This window comes from Onychostoma macrolepis, chromosome 15 (assembly GCF_012432095.1).
Source record: "Onychostoma macrolepis isolate SWU-2019 chromosome 15, ASM1243209v1, whole genome shotgun sequence".
Lineage (NCBI taxonomy): Eukaryota > Metazoa > Chordata > Actinopteri > Cypriniformes > Cyprinidae > Onychostoma > Onychostoma macrolepis.
In genome coordinates, this window is record NC_081169.1 from 21,226,312 (window position 1) to 21,248,053 (window position 21,742).

At 35.7% G+C, this 21,742-nt stretch overlaps 2 protein-coding genes across 3 annotated transcripts; both read left to right on the top strand.

Moving 5' to 3' along the window:
* The first annotated feature begins 110 nt into the window (after positions 1–110).
* On the top strand, positions 111–3,178 carry LOC131520397 (testis-expressed protein 26-like). 2 transcript variants are annotated; one of them, XM_058744601.1, is made up of 7 exons: positions 111–558; positions 660–744; positions 826–991; positions 1,224–1,377; positions 1,540–1,686; positions 2,154–2,231; positions 2,579–3,178. In XM_058744601.1, exons 1-7 carry the CDS (start codon positions 546–548, stop codon positions 2,710–2,712), a joined length of 777 nt encoding a protein of 258 aa, XP_058600584.1. In that variant the 5' UTR covers positions 111–545; the 3' UTR covers positions 2,713–3,178. The 2 variants fall into 2 exon arrangements, with proteins under 2 accessions (XP_058600584.1, XP_058600583.1); XM_058744600.1 differs by having other exon boundaries at positions 1,510–1,686; positions 2,579–3,170.
* On the top strand, positions 2,604–21,676 carry wdr95 (WD40 repeat domain 95). The gene is given in 32 exon segments (XM_058744594.1): positions 2,604–2,634; positions 3,238–3,418; positions 4,612–4,773; positions 4,775–4,886; positions 7,171–7,224; positions 7,527–7,610; positions 7,830–7,895; positions 8,340–8,570; positions 8,701–8,786; positions 9,107–9,199; positions 9,491–9,536; positions 9,619–9,665; positions 10,039–10,156; positions 10,382–10,451; positions 11,158–11,380; positions 12,209–12,314; positions 15,054–15,205; positions 15,345–15,447; positions 16,225–16,331; positions 16,434–16,513; positions 16,665–16,719; positions 16,811–16,856; positions 17,734–17,793; positions 17,907–18,060; positions 19,065–19,163; positions 19,265–19,323; positions 19,423–19,561; positions 20,092–20,131; positions 20,277–20,365; positions 20,741–20,919; positions 21,035–21,138; positions 21,239–21,676. Coding segments are annotated over 31 exon segments (3,192 nt in total). The 5' UTR covers positions 2,604–2,634; positions 3,238–3,350; the 3' UTR covers positions 21,399–21,676.
* The last annotated feature ends 66 nt before the right edge of the window (positions 21,677–21,742 follow it).

Genomic DNA, 21,742 nt, shown 5'->3' on the forward strand with positions numbered 1-21,742 from the left:
TTTAGCACTTTTAACTAAGAAAAAAAACGTTAGAAAATATAAAGATCTCATGGACTAAAATAATCCGATTTAAAAAAAAAACATTTTTTTTTTATTGCATATAGGGCGATTTCGCTCAAAAATGCATTGTATACGTGGAACCTTGATTTCAGTGTGCCGTTTACGAACATTTTGGCCGCTTAACATTGTCAGCGAGTCTTTGGCTTTGCGAGCGTAACCTGAAAAGACCCCCTCGGAGCCTCAGTTAACACTCGCGCGCGCGTTGTTGTGCGTTTCCTATAACAACATCAGCATAGACTACAGATAACCTCGGATAGGCATTAGCAATTCAGATCAACAAGTGAAAACTTTTCCAAAGAATTTAAGGAACATCACAACAGGTGCGTCCAAAGTAAATGCGCAAGATTCCTAGCAGACCGATCCTCTTCGCACAGATCTGTAAGACGACGGAGCTCCCTGTGAAGACAACACGTGAAACATCAGATAAGCAGATCCTGGACACTTTATTGTCGTTTGGACAACAGTAGAAATCTGTCAAGACAACCATGGCAAATTATGGTTAGAAGAAAGTTTTGTGATTTAAATTTTTTTCAATGTGTTACTTAAGTAATAATTCATTGTTTTTGTTGTTGTTTTTTCCACTGTACGTTTTAATCTAGATGTTAACAGAAGATGGGAACCATATGAGACCTCTCATAAAAGAGATTTCATCTATAGACCCATCTCATCTATTCCAACTCTAAGGTGAGATTTTGTTTTTAAGAAATGTGATGCAAATGTCAAGAGGTAGGATTCATCTAACTTTTTACTTGTTTCAAACACAAGGCCAAAAACATCTGGCAATATCTATAGAAATTCATACACACTGGATGATCCGGTGGGATCAACTGCATACAATGAAGATTTCTGCTGGAAGCCTGTGTCAAAGACTGCTTGCATAAGGTCTGCCACAGCATCAGGAAACCGAAGAAACAATCCACACCCAAGCCAGGTAAATAGCACATTTTGTAATTTGCTGTGTTTGTTGTCTTTTTTATGTATAATTTGAAAGCGTCTGTTCGTACTAACGCTTGTGTGAATGTGTGTACTGGGACTGTTAAGCTAAAAAAAAAATCACACCAATAGCACTAGGGAAAAAATAAGTCATACAGGCTTGGAAAAACATATGGGTGAGTAAAAGATGGTTATAATGTACCATACTTATTCTTTCTTTTAACACAAAGGCATTCATTGTATGGAGGCATTCTGCAGATCAAATGAAATGTTTTAGTGGTAGATCCCCTCTTCAGCACCCTTTGACTGAGAAGGAAATCCAAAAGGCTCTGAGTGCCCAGTACAGGTCGACCTACAGGACTGACTTTCTTGGATTGCCTCAAGGTGAATTATTGCACAGACATTTGTTTATACATTTCAAAGCCATTTGAATCTTATTTGATATCAAGAGCTTGTGTTTCCAAGGATTATTGTATGTCAGATTATAATGACTTTTATGTTCTGTCTAAATCACAGGAATGATGAAAAACCATGCGATCTTTACAGCTTTTAACCGTAGCCATGCTGTCCACAACTATACCCAGACTGAAATGAGACACAACTACTGCCCACCCAAACTGAAACTTGAGCTTCTGGGGAACAACTCTCGCTATGGGTGCAATAAGCTGCATGGTGTAGCAGCGAGGGGTATTGGTAAGCTTCCACTATACTGTTACATTTCTGTTTGTGTGCACTGGGGATGAAAGACCAAACTACCTTGTTTGAAACTGATACGACAACCAACCCTTGCAGTAGCCTAGACACAATGTAAACACAAAGGAGTAGACTATACACACAATGATCAGATTTAAAGAAATAGTTCACCCAAAAGTGAAAGTTCGCTTAAAATTCACTCATCCAAGATGTAGATGAGTTTGATTCTTCAATAGAACAATTTTGGAGAAATTCAGCATTACATCACTTGCTCACCAATGGATCCTCTGCGGTGCTGAGAGTCCAAAGAGCTGATAAAAACATCACAATAATCCTTAAAATACTTAAATTTGGTAACAATTACAAAGGAACACTTGATAATGATTCACTTATTGCTAACAAAACACTAATATACAAGTATATGGCACACAGATGAGATAAGAATAACACACTTTCCTTTTATGTAGTTCCTACAGTGATTCACAGTCACATCAATAACCTGGAAAACAGCAAACTGGAGACCACCTACAATAAACATTTTGGAGGTAAACATACAGATGTCTCCTCAATGCTAAAAACAAGCCCACCTCAGACTTTTTTGTAAGAAACCGGCTGATAAAAGAGAGAAAGAGTGATTTTGTGTGTTCCGACTAAAATGTTAAAATACTTTAAGGTTTAAATGCATAAAATTACATTTTATATACATTTTTTTATTCCTTATTTTAAGATTTAAATCTAAAACAAATTAGATTAGTAATAGCAAGAGTTGTGAAATTTCGTTAGAGTATCCTACTATGATCTTGCTTGAGAAACAAACTGACATAAATATAATTCCTAAAGTGTAGCATTTTGTTGTGTTATACATGAATTTTTTTATTTGAACTTTTACCAGAAAAGAAGGATGTGAAAGCATTGCACATAACCAGCCACTCTGCCGATGGATATAAGGTGAAGAAGAAGAATGGTTTATTGGTGCAAACCCCTTCCACACTGGAAAGGATGTCAGCTTGGCCTGGACCTTTATAAAGATGCCATTTTGAAGCATAAAAAGCTATTTGAATATGTGTGCATTTTTTAGGCTTCTGATTTTCTTCCAAAAGAACGTACATTGCTACTTTTATGAAACGGCCTTTATGCGTCTTCGAATGGTGTGCTTAATAAAACACTGAAAGTAAACTGATAATAGGCATAAATCATTTTTTACTATATGCAGTTCATTTTTCTGGGATTTGTTCAAGCCTCATTTGGCAAAAACAGATACATAAAATTGTTCATTATTTGTCTCTTGGGAATAATAAATCTCTTAAGGGTTTATTGGTTCTAAGAATAGATATTTTAAGTTTTCCTTCAAAGTAAGTAGCACAGATATCTCACTGATTAAGTCTAAATTTACTGAAAAACTAAGACTTGAAGAGTTTAGAAGAAAATATATTTTTTTAACATGATCAAATTTGGTATTAGATGTGGCTCTCGGCACCATTATATATGTAGCCACACGACTCTGTTTTGTGTATCAGGTAACCTGAGACTCAGGTGTGCTGTGTCTCTAAGCTCAGGGAGATCTGCACGCAGCCATAGCTCGTGCAGCAAAACAAGAAAGCAGCCTCTAAGGAGAACGAAAGCCAAGCCGAGAAGACGAGAGACTCTCTCAGATCTCTCCTGATATGCCGCTAGGCAGGAAAATTCGGGCCTCATCTGCTGGAGCCCAACTTGAGACCCATAACAAGCCCAGGTATTCTGCTTAATTCTTTTTTTATTGATCTATATCTTGACAAGACTTCCTGTTCCCACAATTAAGCGTTTAATTTGCTCAGTGCTACTTTGAAACAGCTCCTGATACAGAGACTAATTTGTTCTGCTTCATGACTTTCATCTCAGTACTATGTTTCGTACCACATTGGTATTCAGCCATTTTCCAGCTTCTGACCTTGAGTATCACTCCTCCTGTTGTTCATAGTGTTTACTGTTGCCAGGGAATTAGGAAGATGGTTAACACTGGTGCCATGCTGGAACACTGCACCAGTTTTTGTCCTTGAGGATTAATTCATTTTTGTTTTGACAGACAAATATGAAGATTTTGCTTGACTCTAATTTGATTTGGCTTAACTCACCCTTGGCTTTCACTTTGCAAAATGAAATTTAAGAGGTGTAAAGTTCTCCTTGTGAGAGTAAACTTACTACATGCCTTTGTTTATTCAGAATAGCATGGCATACAACACCATATGTGACCCTGGACCACAAAACCAGTCGTAAGGTTCAATTTTTTGAAATTGATATTTATATATCATCTGAATAAATAAGAATAAATAAGCTTTCCATTGATGGCTGGTTTGTTAGGATAGGAGAATATTTGGCTGAGATACAACTATTTGAAAATCTGTAATCTGAGGATGTCTTAGCAATGCATATTACTAATCAAAAATTAAGTTTTGATGTATTTACGGTAGGAAATTTACAAAATATCGAACGCGATTTTTACTTAATATCCTAATGATTTTTGGCATGAAAGAAAAATCGATAATTTTGTCCCATATGTATTGTTGGCTATTGATATACCCGTGCATATATGATATCCAAGATATTTTATCTTTTTTTTGTCATAATAGAACAGATGTATTATTTAATTTCATAATATCAAACTGTACCTCTCATAACCCCTGCATAAACACAAAAAAGTTAAATAATTTTATAAATATTTGATTTGTTATTACTCATGGCCTAATAATTCATATAACTTAATACGTAATATTCTGCAAATAAATATTTAAATGCTCAATGTGGTTTTGTCTGTATGTATCATTTTTAAAAAATAAAGTAATAAAAAGTGTGTGTGTGTGTGTGTGTGTGTATATATATATATATATACAGTATATATATAATAAAATAAAATAAAAATACAATATTCAATGCAACACTCTTATGCAGCATTTCAACAGAGTTTGGACCAGTGCATGGAGCTGCTGGACAGAAGCGGGGCGCAGGGTACAGACAGCAGACAGACAGGGTGCTTCATTCTAGCGGGTCTGTCTTCAGTTATTTAGACTCAAGAGAGGATAGGAGCCAACAGCTTCCCGATTGGCTGGAGAGAGTTTTTGAGGCAAGAACCCAAACGGCACTCTCTTACCCTGGGAGATGTTGCTAAACTCAGCATGCGACAACGCTACAGAGCAGATCCTGCCGGTACCCTCTATGAGCTCAAGGTAAAAGTCAAAGGGTCATGCTTGTGCAGCATCTGCTGCTTGGCTGCATTTCCCAACAATTATATTCCACCTAGATTGAATGGCAACTTGCCCCAGCATCATCTTTCACAGGCCAAGGTATGCAAATTAAACGTTATAATGATATATGAGGAGGTTGGGCAGTTGGACTGAGGTACTCCTTAAATCCATGATACTGCATTTGAAATTAGAGTCTAATATAATGCTTTAATATGTTTTAATATTTCATATATTAACTCATATATTTAACCACGCCCCCTCCTCAACAGACTCCGCCCCTCCTATAATTCTAATCTTGTTGTTTAGCATTTTTTAAACTTGTTGTTCTAACTGACCCGTAAACAGACCATAGTGCATCAACTTTAGGTATGTTACAAGGTGTACATGTATCTTTTAATATCTGCTCTTATCCATATCATATGTTTTGTAGACAAGCTGTTTATTCTTCAAAAAGCAATTTTTTATGTCTCAGGTTTTGATGTGGATGTAACCATATTACAACTGCCATTTTTGTCAGACTCCTTTTAATCTCCTGACCTCAGGGCGTCAGTGGAGTATAATGGATTACTCTTCCTATATCAAACATTCATTAAATATGCCAAAACCAAATCATGAACCTTTGCCTGAAATGACATTTTGAATCTAGTACAGAATCCATTAATTCATTAGCTGGATGACCTTTGGATGGGCAGCCATCGCAGAGTAATCTGTCATGACTACCAATTGGATGAAATGACACAGTAGAGATGCATCATTTATTTCAACAGAGTGCTTGAACTTGCACCCCAGTAAGCAAATCGATTACTTGTTCCTTATCAAGCCCAAAATTGTTTGTGCTGGAGGTAATTTGCCATCTGACTGCACACAGAAATAGGCATGAAATTTATAATCTGTATTTATCACTGTAGAAGAGCAAGTAACTACAAGAAGGGACACCGCTAACTACATCTTTCAGTAGTGGACAGTAGCTCAGCTGTTTTTAGTAAAATGAAATGTTCATGTTGCTGTTTAATGCTGTCAGCCTAATTGTTTTTGTGGCAAATGCATTACTTATTATCAATTCCTAGGACAACTGGGAAGGCTAATTTATTTTGGGTTCCCTCTGCAATGTCCTATGGATTTTTAGAATGGCTATTTAAATTTGTGATTAAATTGAGGTCTGTGGTTAGGCCTACTTGAAGAAACTTTTCTGTCTCAAACATGAATTTTGAAGGAGCTGTTTAAAAAAAAAAAAGAAATAGTTCACACAAAAAATAAAATTAGCTGAAAATTTAGTCATCCTCAGGCCATCCAAGATGTAGATGAGTTTGTTTCTTCATAAGAACATAGAGAAATTGAGTTATGTTATTTGCACAGCAATGAATAATTTAATATAATATAGTAATTGTAATATAATTTTACATATTAAAAATCCATTGGAAGTTCAAGAAGAAATACTTTGTGTGTGTGTGTCTTTTATAGTCACATATCATCATGTCTTTATTCATGGTGAATGGTTTGACTGTAATTTTTTGATTTCTTGCAGACAGCAGTCTGATGAAGCAATTGGCTTTTGATCCACAACATAATTAAAGGGCATCATGTCGCAACAAAGTCATTTCAATTTCAAGTGAATTCATTAATGTAAGGAGCAGAACATGTGACAGCAGCCTGTCGAAAACCAGCAGCTGTTTCATTTTTTGACATGCTGGAAGGTGCTATTTGATCATCCAACAAACGTCAAACAACACTTGTCGATTTATACTATGTTGAATTATCAACCACCATCTATGATGTTCTTCTCTGTTTATCCTCTCTGTAGTTCTCAAACAGAGTTAATACATGTTCCTTCAAACTCACATGTTGTATGATGATTTGAGATTTAATGTATGGTCACACTTTATATTAGGTGGCCTTAACTACTATGTATTTACATAAAAAAATAAGTACAATGTACTTATTGTGGTTATATTGTATTGAAAAACACTTCTGCTGCTATTGAGGTGGGATATGGGTAAGGTTAGGGACAGGTTAAGTGGTATGGGTAAGTTTAAGGGTGGGTTAAGGTGTAAGGGATGGGTCAACAGTGTAATTATAACTGTAGTTACAGAAATTAATTACAGATGTAATTACATCTAGGTATTTTAAAAAATATAAGTACAATGTAAAAACATGTATGTACACAATAAGTGCATTGTACCAAATGATTAATTTAAATGTAAGTACATAGTAGTTAAGGCCACCTAATATAAAGTGGGACCTAATGTATTTTTACTGTCCAATATAGATTGAGCAGATGGTGTCCATTCATGATCTAAAGCACATTAAACTGGCTTATGATGTAAGTATTCAACATATTTTGATTATTTGGAAATCTTAAATAACTTTACAAAAAGTGGTTTTCTCAATTACACTGTAAAAAGTGATAAGTTGACTTAACTTAAAAAAATTGAGGAAACCCTTAAAAATTTTAAGTAAATGATAATAAAAAAAATAATAAGTTAATTGAATTGTCAAGTTCACTGAACTTTTTTTTTTTTTTTTTAATTATTATGTACTTAATAATTTTAAGGCAACGGGTTTCCTCAATTTTTTTAAGTTAAGTCAACTTTCACTTTTTACAGTGTATGTTCTCTTGTGCAGGAGTTTGCAAAGGCTGGCATCTATATGCTGGATTATGAAGAATTCCAGTCTGTTGTGAAAAAATGCCCAGGATTGAAATCAGTTGTAAGTATGATTGCAACCACTGCCTTTCTATGATGAATTATCTTTCTCTCTGTCTGCAAAAATACTGTACTTTAGATATTCAGTTATAAACTGTTGCTGATGTAAATGGATTAATGGAGGCCCAAGGCCTAAAATCTTTATCATATGAGTGTACAATCTTTCCTCTCTCACTGTCTTCCCACCCATTTCTTTGGCCTAACACTTTTCGAAATGTCACAGAAAGATTCTCAAATTCAGCAGCTATTCATGAAGATCGATTACACTGGCGATGGCAGAATCGAGTGGGTATGAATAATTCACTGTTTCCCCTTTAAATCTCAAACTTGCTCTCGTTTAATAGATGAAGAGACGATTTGTTAAATGCACAGCTGAGTTTTTGCACTTGAAAAACCTTTGGGCAAGTTGTCAAAATGGGTCTCATTCACTAACCTTATATAAAGACATGTTTCTGTATAAAAACCGCTTACCAACATTATCAAATAGTAATCATGACTGAAGTTAAGTTCACACTTCAGGTGATTTCTATTTTCCAAACATGTAACTTGTAATGAATACGTACCAGTATTATATTTTTATAATATTAATATTAAAATATTATATTATTCTATTGATTTTAGTCACAAATATGTGCGATTGCATGGTAGTGAATGAGACTCATTTAAAATTCTCAACACACTTCCATACCAAATTCTATTAAAGTCTATTTAAGTGTTCGTCACTTTCTTTTAGCATGAGTTCTGCACATACATCTACCTGGAGAACAAAGAGAAGGAAGAGACTGTGCGTCGCAGTAAGATGGCAGCCTTCATATTACCAGCTATCGTCAAGCCTCTAAACCGCGGGGAGCCCGTTCTGAGAATCCACTTCCCTCCTAATGGCACCGTTGTGACTCTTAGAGAAGATGGGGTTGTTCGTTTCTGGACCCCTAGGCTTTATTTGAAGAACAAGAAGAATGTGTTTGTGGGTTACTTTAATATTCTGTCTGGATCCTTTTTATTTGTTTACTTCACATGTAATGAGATTCTGCATTTTTTTTTTTATTATATGAATCCCCTATTTTATTTGAATATTTTTCTGTTTCTCTATGCAGCCTGACAGATCCATTGGTCGAAAACCAAAATGGGCTACTGATTTTGTGCCAATGCCAGAGTATAATAAACTGATAATTGGAACAGGGTAAACTGCTCTTAAATACATTTATTTTCACATAACAGCCTTTATTATGCACTGCAGTGTACATAACTTTCTAAGGAAGGTTTTTGCCAATGGCATGCTAGTTTAAATGTATTGAAGTAAATTTGCTGATGCTTTTATGCAAAGCAGCTTACAGTTATTACAGGGACAATTCCCTTGGAGCAGCACGGGGACTGCTCTGCTAGACAAGTACAACTATGTAACTTTATAGTGATTTTAGGAAAAACTTTCTGATTTTAAAACAGCCACATCTGATCTCAGCTTCGGCCAGTCTAAACAGCATCTCTTTTCTCACTTTACAGATCCAGAGAGATTCAGTTTTATGAGCTTTCCACTTTGGAGCCTTGCTGTCAGTTGAGTGTACTAGAAACTGTGCCTTTAAACCTGGATTACTGGTGAGCAGTGTTTTATCTTTGTTCAGTGTTATCAGATATGAATTTGGTTATTATTTAAAACAAAACAAAAAAAAAACACTTAATTAGCTACACATTTACAATTTAACATGATGTTATATAACATATTACATAAGAAACCAGGTTTGAAATAATAAGGGTATGTTATGTTGGCTCATGCATTTTTTATTTTTTTGTAATGAAATATTTAAGAACAAGAACAAAGGATTTTCTTTGATGATACTTCTATGTTTGCTTTTCTTGTAACTGAAAAATATACTCTTGTTTTGTCAGCTCTACTGGCCCAGATGAATGTATCATTGTATATGGTGATACTCAAGTAAGTAAACGAATGTAGTCCAGCACATGAATTTCATATAATACAATGTATTTGTTTATTCACAAAGCTTTTGGCACTCTAGGGCTGTGTGAACATCCTACTAATGAAATCGGTCAGGGAGAAACTGAGGTAAACAAGACTTTTTAATAATACTCATTTTGCGTGTGCAGTTTTATAAAACAAAATTACAAGAGCAAATCATGCAGACATGTCCTAATTTTCATAATTTAATGAATAAATTAATTAGCAAGCTGATACTGTTCTCTGGAGAGCTGTGCACATAGATATGTGAACGATAACTGACATGCTAAGAATATTTTATGACCTTGCTTACTGTGTATGGATGCTTACCTTATTTACAGACCAGGCCATAAATTACATGTTTATTCTATAATTACAACATAAGGAAAAAATAGACAGACCTAGAGATGGCCTGGACAGTCGTTTGTGTAGTATTTTTTGATTTGTGTTTGTAAGGTTTTTTTCTGCATTTATACCCTAGATTATGGAAAAGATTGCCGCAGGTTGACAACGTGCCAAACATAAGCATTGACCATGCAGTTCAATCTCCAGAAATAACATTTATCAGATGGAAATTCCACCAAGACTGGGTGTCAAAGGTCAAATGTTTATTATGATTATAATATTAGTAGTAGTAGTAGTATTTTAATGTCTTCTCTTACAATGCACATGAACATACATTGAAATTAACTGTAAATATTTCACTCAAAATGCATTAGTGCATTGACTTGAATTTTTCTGTGAATTATTTTTGATAATTATCTCTTTTCTGCAAAAGAAAAAACAAGGGTCTAAAATTTTGCAGTATTTTATTATCATTTCAGGTGAAATATTTTCAAAGCATACCTGCTATTGTATCCTCATCAATGCATGAAGACTCTGCCCTTGTTATAGGTAACATTTAAAATTGACTTCTGTTGTTTTTCTTTTTGCAGTACAGTGGGATAATGTGATTATTTTCTTTTCTCTCATTTAGTAGAGTTATATGTCACCCCGAACTTAAAAAAGATGAGAAATTATGTTTTTAAAAAAAATACAATTAAGCCTGTTTTTAAGGACTATTCAGTTTTTTTACATTGTGAAATTATGACAGTGAAGCACATTCTTTTCCTGATTATTATAGTGTTATGGTAATGAGAATCATAATTAAAAATAATGAGAAATAATAAGAAACTGCGATAATAAGAAAAGGGGTCGAAATATGTTTAGATAAATGAAAAAAATGTCACAGAGCAAAAAATCTTAATGATCCTAAAATAGGATTCATTTTATTCATGCAAAAAAGTTTTTTACTGTTGATTTTAAGGTGAAATGCGACCTAGGCATTAAGATTCACTCAAGGGTGTGTAGAAAATAGTGTGCCTTGCTTTCTCACTTCTTTCTGAGTGAAGTCTGTTTAACATGGCAGGAGGAAGAAAATAGCAATGTCTTGCATGTTTAATGCCAGAAGAGAGATCTGTCAAAACTCTCAGTGTAATGAAGCTCATTTGAATAACATGCTGTGACTCAGAAAGAAGGGAAAAGGGTTCAGAATCTGTCAGCTGTGATCTGTTTGAATGGATATGTGTGTATGGATGTTTGACAATCTGTTTTTAATTAGGAAGCATTCATCCATCAACCTACATGCAAGAGCAGATGAGAGAGAAGATAGAAGCGTGCGGAGAGGGAAAATCTACAAAAGTCACACAGAGGGCAACCAGCAATCAAACAATCTTCACCGTTCCTAAAGGAGTCACGACCTTTGACTTCTGTAAGAATCGAAATCTTTTGGTCACAGGTGGAATGGACAAGCTGTTGCGCATGTGGATGCCATACGTCCCTAGGTGTGCCTTTTATCCTGATGATATCTTCTTCATAAACTGGCATCTTTTTGATTCCGGTTCTTTTAACCCTCATGTTGTGTTCCAGTTATTTTGACCTGGAGAGGTCAAATAGTTAATGTTAATGTTAACGAACCAAAACTTAGTGACTTTGCTCACACAGGGTATAACAAGTCCCCCCTTTTTTGTTTCCCTACCTTTTTACACTTCTTGTGTCCCCAGTCAAAAATGATCAGCCAAAAAAATTGCTTGTAAGTCTCTCATTATGGTCTTTAATCAAAAATCTTGGAATAAATCTTTTTGTCAACTTGTTTTCTTTCAATTAGCACATTTTTTGTATTTCTTTTTGGAACATGATTGATCATAGGCCTCAATGATCTAAGCTTATGCGTCAGGGTTGCCAGGTCTGCATAACAAAACCAGCTCAATTATTACTCAAAACTAGCCCAACGGCCAAAACTATAGCCCAATCACGTTCCAGGGGGAAATGTTCCGCGGGGGGGGAAGTAACCCAATTCCGCGGAAAAAACGCAGACTTTGGCAACACTGTTATTCACCTCAGTTTGTGAGTGACCATTACCAGAATTGCAAGTTGAAAACAAGGTGACAAAAGATTGAATTTAAGACTTGGTGATAATATAAAATAAATATAGAATATTTTTTGACCGGGGCACACCAAATTATGCAGTACAAAGGTTAAATATCTTTTTAAACCAATTTTATTCTTATGGACAACTGCTTTTCTGTTTTTTGAGAGGATATGAAATACACACAGATGATAAAATCTGATGTTCTATGCCAGACTAGTTATTTTACATTTTGAAATGGCAGAAAACCAACCGGGATTTTGAAAGGTCACGCAGCCCCTGTTTCCTACCTCTGTATCGCCTCAGAAGATGGGCACATTTTCTCAGTCTCCACAGACAACACCGCTAAGGTGAGAAATTAATTCATTACTCAAGTCAAATCTGGATTTTTGAACATTTCTTGATCAAAAACCCAGGCATTAAACTGAGCTGCAGCGTTTTTCTGGATGTTCATAATCAGAAAAACCAAATGCAATGTAGCACCACTAATTATCTATTAACTTGTCTGTTCATTTACTCACCCTCATGTTGTTCTAAACCCGCATGACATTCTTTTATCTACAAACCCGATTCCAAAAAAGTTGGGACATAATTGTGAATAAAAACAGAATGCAATGATGTGGAAGTTTCAAATTTCAATATTTTATTCAGAATACAACATAGATGACATATCAAATGTTTAAACTGAGAAAATGTATCATTTTAAGGGAAAAATAAGTTGATTTTAAATTTCATGGCATCAACACATCTCAAAAAAGTTGGGACAAGGCCATGTTTACCACTGTGTGGCATCCCCTCTTTTTATAAGAGTCTGCAAATGTCTGGGGACTGAGGAGACAAGTTGCTCAAGTTTAGGAATAGGAATGTTGTCCCATTCTTGTCTAATACAGGCTTCTAGATGCTCAACTGTCTTAGGTCTTCTTTGTCGCATCTTCCTCTTTATGATGCGCCAAATGTTTTCTATGGGTGAAAGATCTGGACTGCAGGCTGGCCGTTTCAGTACCCGGATCCTTCTGCGCAGCCATGATGTTGTAATTGATGCAGTATGTGGTCTGGCATTGTCATGTTGGAAAATGCAAGGTCTTCCCTGAAAGAGACGACGTCTGGATGGGAGCATATGTTGTTCTAGAACTTGGATATACCTTTCAGCATTGATGGTGCCTTTCCAGATGTGTAAGCTGCCCATGCCACACGCACTCATGCAACCCCATACCATCAGAGATGCAGGCTTCTGAACTGAGCGCTGATAACAACTTGGGTTGTCCTTGTCCTCTTTAGTCCTGATGACATGGCATCCCAGTTTTCCAAAAAGAACTTCAAATTTTGATTCGTCTGACCACAGAACAGTTTTCCACTTTGCCACAGTCCATTTTAAATGAGCCTTGGCCCAGAGAAAATGCCTGCGCTTCTGGATCATGTTTAGATAATGCTTCTTTTTGACCTATAGAGTTTTAGCTGGCAACGGCGAATGGCACGGTGGATTGTGTTCACCGACAATGTTTTCTGGAAGTATTCCTGAGCCCATGTTGTGATTTCCATTACAATAGCATTCCTGTATGTGATGCAGTGCCGTCTAAGGGCCCGAAGATCACGGGCATCCAGTATGGTTTTCCGGCCTTGACCCTTACGCACAGAGATTGTTCCAGATTCTCTGAATCTTTGGATGATATTATGCACTGTAGATGATGATAACTTCAAACTCTTTGCAATTTTTCTCTGAGAAACTCCTTTCTGATATTGCTCCACTATTTTTCGCCGCAGCATTGGGGGAATTGGTGATCCTCTTCCCATCTTGACTTCTGAGAGACACTGCCACTCTGAGAGGCTCTTTTTATACCCAATCATGTTGCCAATTGACCTAATAAGTTGCAAATTGGTCCTCCAGCTGTTCCTTATATGTACATTTAACTTTTCCGGCCTCTTATTGCTACCTGTCCCAACTTTTTTGGAATGTGTAGCTCTCATGAAATCCAAAATGAGCCAATATTTGGCATGACATTTCAAAATGTCTCACTTTCAACATTTGATATGTTATCTATATTCTATTGTGAATAAAATATAAGTTTATGAGATTTGTAAATTATTGCATTCCTTTTTTATTCACAATTTGTACAGTGTCCCAACTTTTTGGAATCGGGTTTGTATATCCTGAACACAAAAGGGGAATTTCAAAGCTTATTTGTATCACTCTTGTCAGTATAATGAAGGTGAATAAGGATATTGGCTGTCAAGCTCTAAAATCACAAAAACACCACAAAAATGACCCGTATGATTCAAGCACTGTATGCACTGTATTAAATCTAAACATATCCCTAAAAAATAAAGGCCTCTAAGGGTTTTTTATGTTTCCAAATAACCTTTTGGTAAACCATATTATATAATTTAAAAGAAAAATTTTTTTTCCACTATAAAGAAATGTTTGTGGAATGGAAAGTATTTAAAACATTTTAATGGTTCTTCGTGGAAACATAGAAGCCAATAAAGAATCGTGAAAAAAGAATAAAGATTTGTGAATTTTTTTTATATTTTTATTTTCTTTATGAATCAGTTGATCCAGTTTACTAAACAACACTTATTTTATGGCGGTTGTTTATCAGTTTATGAATCAGACTGATCTGGGGTGCTTTTCCCAAAAGCAACTATGGTTTCAAGTTCCGTCGTTACCAATAGAGTTCAATGGAACTAACCACTGTAGTTAGCTATTGATGATTTTGGTAAGCGCACCCCAGGTCTTTTCATCATGCAAAGCTATTTAGAAGACTTGCAATATGACATGCAATATAAGTCATATGGACCACTTTTATGGTAGTTCTATGATGCTTTTGAATCCTTTTCACAGCTTGACAGCCCCAGTCCTCATTTACTTTCATTATTGTGCAAACAGTGGGCAGGATGTTGTTTAAAATTCTCCTTTTATGTTCGACGTTAGAAAGAGAGTCACACCGGTTTGGAGCAACATTAAAGTGAGTAAATGATGACAGAGTTTCCATTTTCTGTGAAATATCTCTTTAATCAGAGAAACAGAGCAGTGTAACATAAATATGAAAATGTATTATTTTTGTATGATGATACTATTATTTTTCTTTTAGATATGGCATATTAAGGATCAGACATGTCTGTTTACTGCACATCCAAAAGCAAGTCAGATCCAGGGAGAATTATCTGCATGCCTCTACTCTTCAGCTGTGAAGGGGCTTTACATTGCCTCAGATTCCCTCGCCTTACTATCCCTTCAGACAAAGTATGTTATATAAAGACTGTCTCAAAGCCTGTTTTAGGTATCATTTGGCTGTAATTTAGTTAGAATTATCATCACGTCATTCAGCATCAGTTGTCATGCGTTTTGCGTCCTTTCTCCTTCCATATTCCATCTGTTGTAGACCACAGCCTAAAGGCAATCAGATTGTGTCCCATAAAGAGCCAGTGTTGTGCTGCGGATACAGTGAGGAGTTTAGGCAGGTGGTGAGCTGCTCTGAGGGCTCGGTGAGTGGTTTTGAGAAAAACACCGAGGAAGCAGATGCACTGTTTTTCATATTCATAGGTTGATCTTCTAAAACTGACACAATGTGTTTCAAGGTGATTGAACAATTAGTAAAAAGTTTGGGGTTTAATGTTTTCTCTCCTGAACAGCATTTATTTGATATAGAAATCTTTTGTAATTATGTAAACCTAACAACAAACAACAACAAACCTTGCAAGTAGTTCATGTTACTTCTGTGATGTATTCCATTTCTTATAAAGCCATTTGATTGCTTTGTGTGAGGAACACGATTTATGGGTACGGATTTGTTCGACTTAGAAGTTAGCAAACTGAATCAGGATATTTTAAGATGTTATTGTAAGTAGTTTTGGTTTGGAAGATAAATAATAATAATAAATTGTAAATGTACATTTATATTGACAACTATTTAAAAACAAGCCGAACTGTTAGGTATGGAGGACCAAACCTGCAAAAATTAAATAAAAATAAATAAATATACAAATAAAAATGATGAAATAATACAAAATAAAGGTAAAAAGAATAAAGATAAAGTTAAAAATAAATACAGAAAATAATTAATAAAGGAACAAAATAATACAAAAATTAATTTAGGACTACATTGAATGAAAATGAATTGTATTTGTATTATTTATCATTTTATTTTCCTATAATTACATTTATTTATTTTTAATTTATGCAAGTTTGGTCTTCCATAGATTAGGAAAGCAACAGTCCCTCTTGCCTAAAAGTAGTGCTTTAATGTATTTACTTGAATTCAGGTTGTCAAAGTCTGGGATGTGGAAACTGGAGCTCAAGTGTTTGAGTATGGATGTGCTCACGGAGAATCTGCAATTACCTGCATGGCATTTGACCCTAGCGGAAGGAGGTTGTTACAGCTAAATAATTTATATGACTGCAAAATATGAATTTTTTTTTTGTTGTTGTATTATTTTGCATTCTTTTTTTTTCACCTTATTTTCACCTGCAGGCTAGTGACCGGTGGAAGAGACGGCTGCCTTAAGATGTGGAACTTCAACAATGGCCAGTGTGTGAAGATACTCAGCAGAGGTCAATAATGCCACCTAGATCTTAATGTGCATTTGATTGATTTTCTTTGTTCTTGAGTATGACTGATTATTCAGAGTATTGAAGATATTATCTCACAAATAACCTATAAAGCTGTTGTGAAGCAAAGAGCCTTACATTATGTTTTCCCCAGATGGAAGATGTGCTGAGATTTGTGACTGCTCCTATCTGACACTGCACAGGAACGCGTGAGTCTCTGCTGACTGCCAGCCTCATAATCTTCATGGATATTATGCCCCTGATTTTTTGCCTGATTCGCTCTTTTATTTGTTTTGGCAGATTTGTGATTTCTGTCGGTTGGGGCCGCAGGATTGACATTTACTTGGTGAGTATAAAGTGACCAGCCTGCTTCCCTCGCGGCCTTATTTTATATCAGCGTAATTCCCCAGATGGCTCTCATAAAATGGTTGACTGCCATGACCTGTTTCTTCCCCCTGGTACTCTCGCCTTTATTGCTGTTCACTCCATTTCCATATTTCATTTACTTCAGCGTTCCACCCTCCTCAAAAGTGCTGTTTGGTGTGGTTTATTCCTCCATTCCCTTCTGACAGTCCATTATTCCATCTTTTACAAGAGCTTTTGCTCTCTTCAGAAAAGCGAATCTAAGCTTTGTGGGAAAAGATACCCTAAATGCATGATTATGAGACCACTGGAGAATACGTATTTCATTTTTATTCAAAATTTCCCCTCCATCTCTTGTCAATTCTGTATTAAGCGTTCAGGGTACCTTGATTTATTCATTTTGTTTCAGTGTTCAGATATTTAATATGAAATATAAAACAGATCCCGCTTTTCTCACTGTAGCTCTATAAAATTTAAGACTTACTCTACTTGTGAATAGATGCAAACTTCTGCAAATGAAAAATTATATCAGTTCCATAGCCAACAAAATACATTCAAATAATTAAAAGTTTCATTTACTGACATGTCTTATACAATAATAGACCCTTTATTTACTTTCTCAGGGACACAGTTAAAACAGATCAAATCAAGCAATGTGTGATTAGTACTTTAACATGTTGGTCAGATGTCCCTTACATATCTGAAAGGACCATTCTTGACCAGATTAAGTCACAATATGCACAAAATGTAACGCAAGTTAGGCTATTTGATTGAATTCAAGAGACTGTGAACAGAATAGTACAGAACTGATTACTTTTAAAACTAAACACATGCTGTTTATTTTTTGGTGCTTTGGACAGGACTCCAAAGAGGAAACTCAGTTCAATCAGAGACCAAAACCTTCCTGGCAGGATGATGTGGTATTAGGATCTTCCACAAGATGCAGTTCATTCATGTGTACATGCATGTAGTTTAAATCATTTTAAATACGCAAGTGGCACTTTGGGTAATGTGTTAAATGTTTGACACACAGAGGAATGGGCACAAAGAAGATATCCTGTGCATTGCTCACTGCACACCTCATCTCCTGGCCACTGGCAGCTACGATGGAGAGATCATTGTATGGAATGTGGTGTCTGGACGCATACAGTGTCGCTTCCAGACCCCTCCGTCTCAACAGAGCAGCGGTACTCATAGTATGCCAATATTTCTGTGAATTTTCAGTGAATAATGATTACAATTCTGCTGATTCCCAATCGTATGAAAACTTGAAATATAGTGCACAAGTCATACAGACACAATGGACTTTTGAGGTGAAATATCCATTTAAAGAACCGGTTAACTCAAAAATGTACATGCACTCACCCTCAGTCCATCCAAAATGTAGAGTTGGTTTCTTCATTGGAACAGATTTGGAGACATTTAATATTGCATCGCTTGTACAGTGGGTCCTCTGCAGTGAATGGGTGCCGTCAAAATGAGGGTCCAAACAGCTGATAAAATCATCACAATAATTCACAAGTAATCCACACAACTTCAGTTAACATCTTGTGAATTGAAAAGCTGCGTGTTTGTAATAAACAAATTTATCAAGATATTTTTAACTTCAAACCGTTGCTTCTAGCTAAAATATGAGTCGAGCCATAATATTGCTTTCTTCAGTAAAAAAAAAAAATAGTCTTGTCTGAATCAGGAGAGAAATACACAGATCAAACACCATTTAAAAGTGAAAACAGTCCAAAACAGTTCATTCTACAGGAGATGGACTTTTTCACTAGAAGAAGTGTTTTGGGTTATGGTTTAATATGGAATAAATATTATAATAAACAAATATGGATTTGTTTATTACTAACATGCAGCTGTTCACTTCAAAAGATGCTAATTGGTGGACTGGAGTCATGTCAAGTACATGTGGATTATTGTGATGCTTTTATCAGCTGTTTGATACTCTGATTTTGACGGCACCCATTCACTGCAGAGGACCCACAGGAGAGAAAGTGATGCAATCCTAAATTACTCCAAATCTGTTCTGATGAAGAAACAAAGTCATCTACATCTTGGAAAGCCTGAGGGTGAGTCAGTTTTCTGTAAACGTTCATTTTTGGGTGAACTATACCTTTTAAGAATGAGAAGGTGTTGCAATATGCAAGAGGACCTTATGTGTTGTTTATGTTTTAACTGCATATTATAGTTCCAAACACAGGTGTGCTGAGCCTCGTTTTCCTAAAGACACGGGCGTTTGTTCCTGAATTGTCCTCTTCTGCTTGGCTTGTATCCTCAGGGTCTCAAGGTAAACTGGTCATTGTGATGAATAAAATCACAGAAAGAAGAAAATCGGTTCATATATGTAGATCTTCTGATTTCACTAAACATATTTAATCTCTATCAAAGGTAATGTTAATTTCTGGAGTGTTCTGAACGGCGGGAAGTTCATCACATCTTTTCAGGCTGTAAGTATCATATATTTTTATCTTTCCTCAAGTTTGATTAGAAATTCAGTGTCAACAGAATGAGGCAAAGGTTCTAGTTAAAGCTGTCTTCTTTTCAAGTCTCAACTTCAGCAGCAGATTCTGAAACTGGCTTTAACGCGGGATGACAGCATGCTTTTTACAGCCGATCATGTCGGCTTTATCTATGTTTACAATGTCAAGCAATATGCCCTGGGACCCGAACAAAACCCTCCTGAAAGTAAGACCAGTCCTCATTTGTGACCCTGGACCACAAAACCAGTTTTAAGTCGCTGGGGTATATTTGTAGCAATAGCCAAAAATACATTGTATGGGTCAAAATGATTGATTTTTCTTTTATGCCAAAAATCATTAGGATATTAAGTAAAGATCATGTTCCATCAAGATATTTTGTAAATTTCTTACCGTAAATGTATCAAAACTTAATTTTTGATTAGTAATATGCATTGCTAAGAACTTCATTTGGACAACTTTAAAGGCGATTTTCTCAATATTTAGATTTTTTTGCACCCTCAGATTCCAGATTTTCAAATAGTTGTATCTCGACCAAATATTGTCCAATCCTAACAAACCATACATCAATGGAAAGCTTATTTATTCAGCTTTCAGATTTTAAGATTATTCAGATTATTTCGGAAAATTGACACTTAAGACTGGTTTTGTCGGCCAGGGTCACATTTTATCTGCATGACTCGAAGTATGATTTTTAATGTTTATAATGAGCCCTGATGTGGTTTTATTCATTTCTAGAGGTGAACTTCTGGCGTGCGCATATCAGCAGCATCACTAGGTTGGTTTAATAAGTGAAAAAACAAACAAAACACCACAAGAACATAACATTTATACTAATATTTTCTTTTAATTTTTGCTTGATATTTGCTATTTAAACAAAAGATATCTCATTAACCTAATTTACATAATTTATTCACCTCAAGCTTGAAGATATTTGACAAGGACCAGTTTTTGCTCACCTCCTCATTGGACTGCTCAGTTCGGCTGTGGAGTATCCATGGGGAATTTATAGGTACATCTGATAACTTGCATAGATATTTGTCTTTTTACATAAACTATATGGCCAAATGTATGAGCATCACACCAATATGCGCTTTTTGAAATATTTAATTTGAAAACTATTGGCTTTAATAGAGTATGTCCTCATCAACCGAATGATGTTTGTTTTTGAATTGACGGTTGTGGTATGTGCGTTCTTTCACCGGTGCGTACCATACGAAATTCTGTGTTTATTGCAATTGGTGCTGCAACGAATATGATAAAGTCTACAGTTTTTAAATTTTGATGTAGCTTCACAAGACATAAGCTGTACGTGTTTCTTCACAAGTCATCAGAGTGATTCAAGAATTGAAATGAGTGACCATCTAAACTACACTAAATTCCTCAGGTACATTTGGACAAGAAGAAAGTTGGAGCATCAGCACACCATCTTCCTGGAAGCACCCTGCTGTTCCCTACGAGATTCTCATAGATCCCTTAAGTATGCCGTCTCATCCCATACTGGATACAGAAATCAATGTGTCAGATGTCTCGGACTCTGAAAAAACTGAAAACGTAAACAGTGAGGTAAGGTATTTGGATGAAGCTTTGTGTACTCAGTTTTCCCCAATAATGGCTCAGGTGGTGTTACCGAGATGAAAATCTGGCTTCTAAAACACTCCTAATGTGCTCTTAATTGCAGTTGGATGTCCTCATCGAGGAGACTGACCCTCCATCAATCCTCAACGATAAAGATATCGAAGATGGAACAAACAACTCCTGGTCTCTGTCTGATCCTGGCAGAAGGTTAGTATATCATTTCATGAAAACCAAAAAAAAAAAAAAACACTAAGCGTTCTGATTAAGCAGTAATAAATGGGATGTTCTCCAATTTTTTGCATCACAGGCAACGCCATGCAATACTAAAACACGGCAATAGAACGAGTCTCAAGGACTACAACACTTTGAAGGACTCGGACCTTATAGTTACCCCAACAACATGTAAAAGACCAGATCTGTCCCTCAGAAATATCGATTCATTCGTATCCAACGATGCAGAAGAGTAGTCACTTCAAAGTCAATGAAAGATGAGGACTAGAAAGAGGCCAAATAAATGACATAATAGTGATATCAGTGGAGAGTTGTTTTTTTCCATTAGCTATGACCTCATGGTTTAAAGACATGCACTTTCAATGTTTATTTTCATTTTCAGAGTTTAATTATTAATTTAATTTATTTTTTCTAATGTTTAAAATTGTCTAGTTTACAGTTCTGTCATCATTTACTAACCTCATGTCATCACACGCATGATAATTGCCATTTTTGTCTATACGATAGACATCACTAGGGACCAAAACATGTTTTTTTTTTGCGTTCCACAGAAGAAAAGTCATAGACGTTTGGGACAACA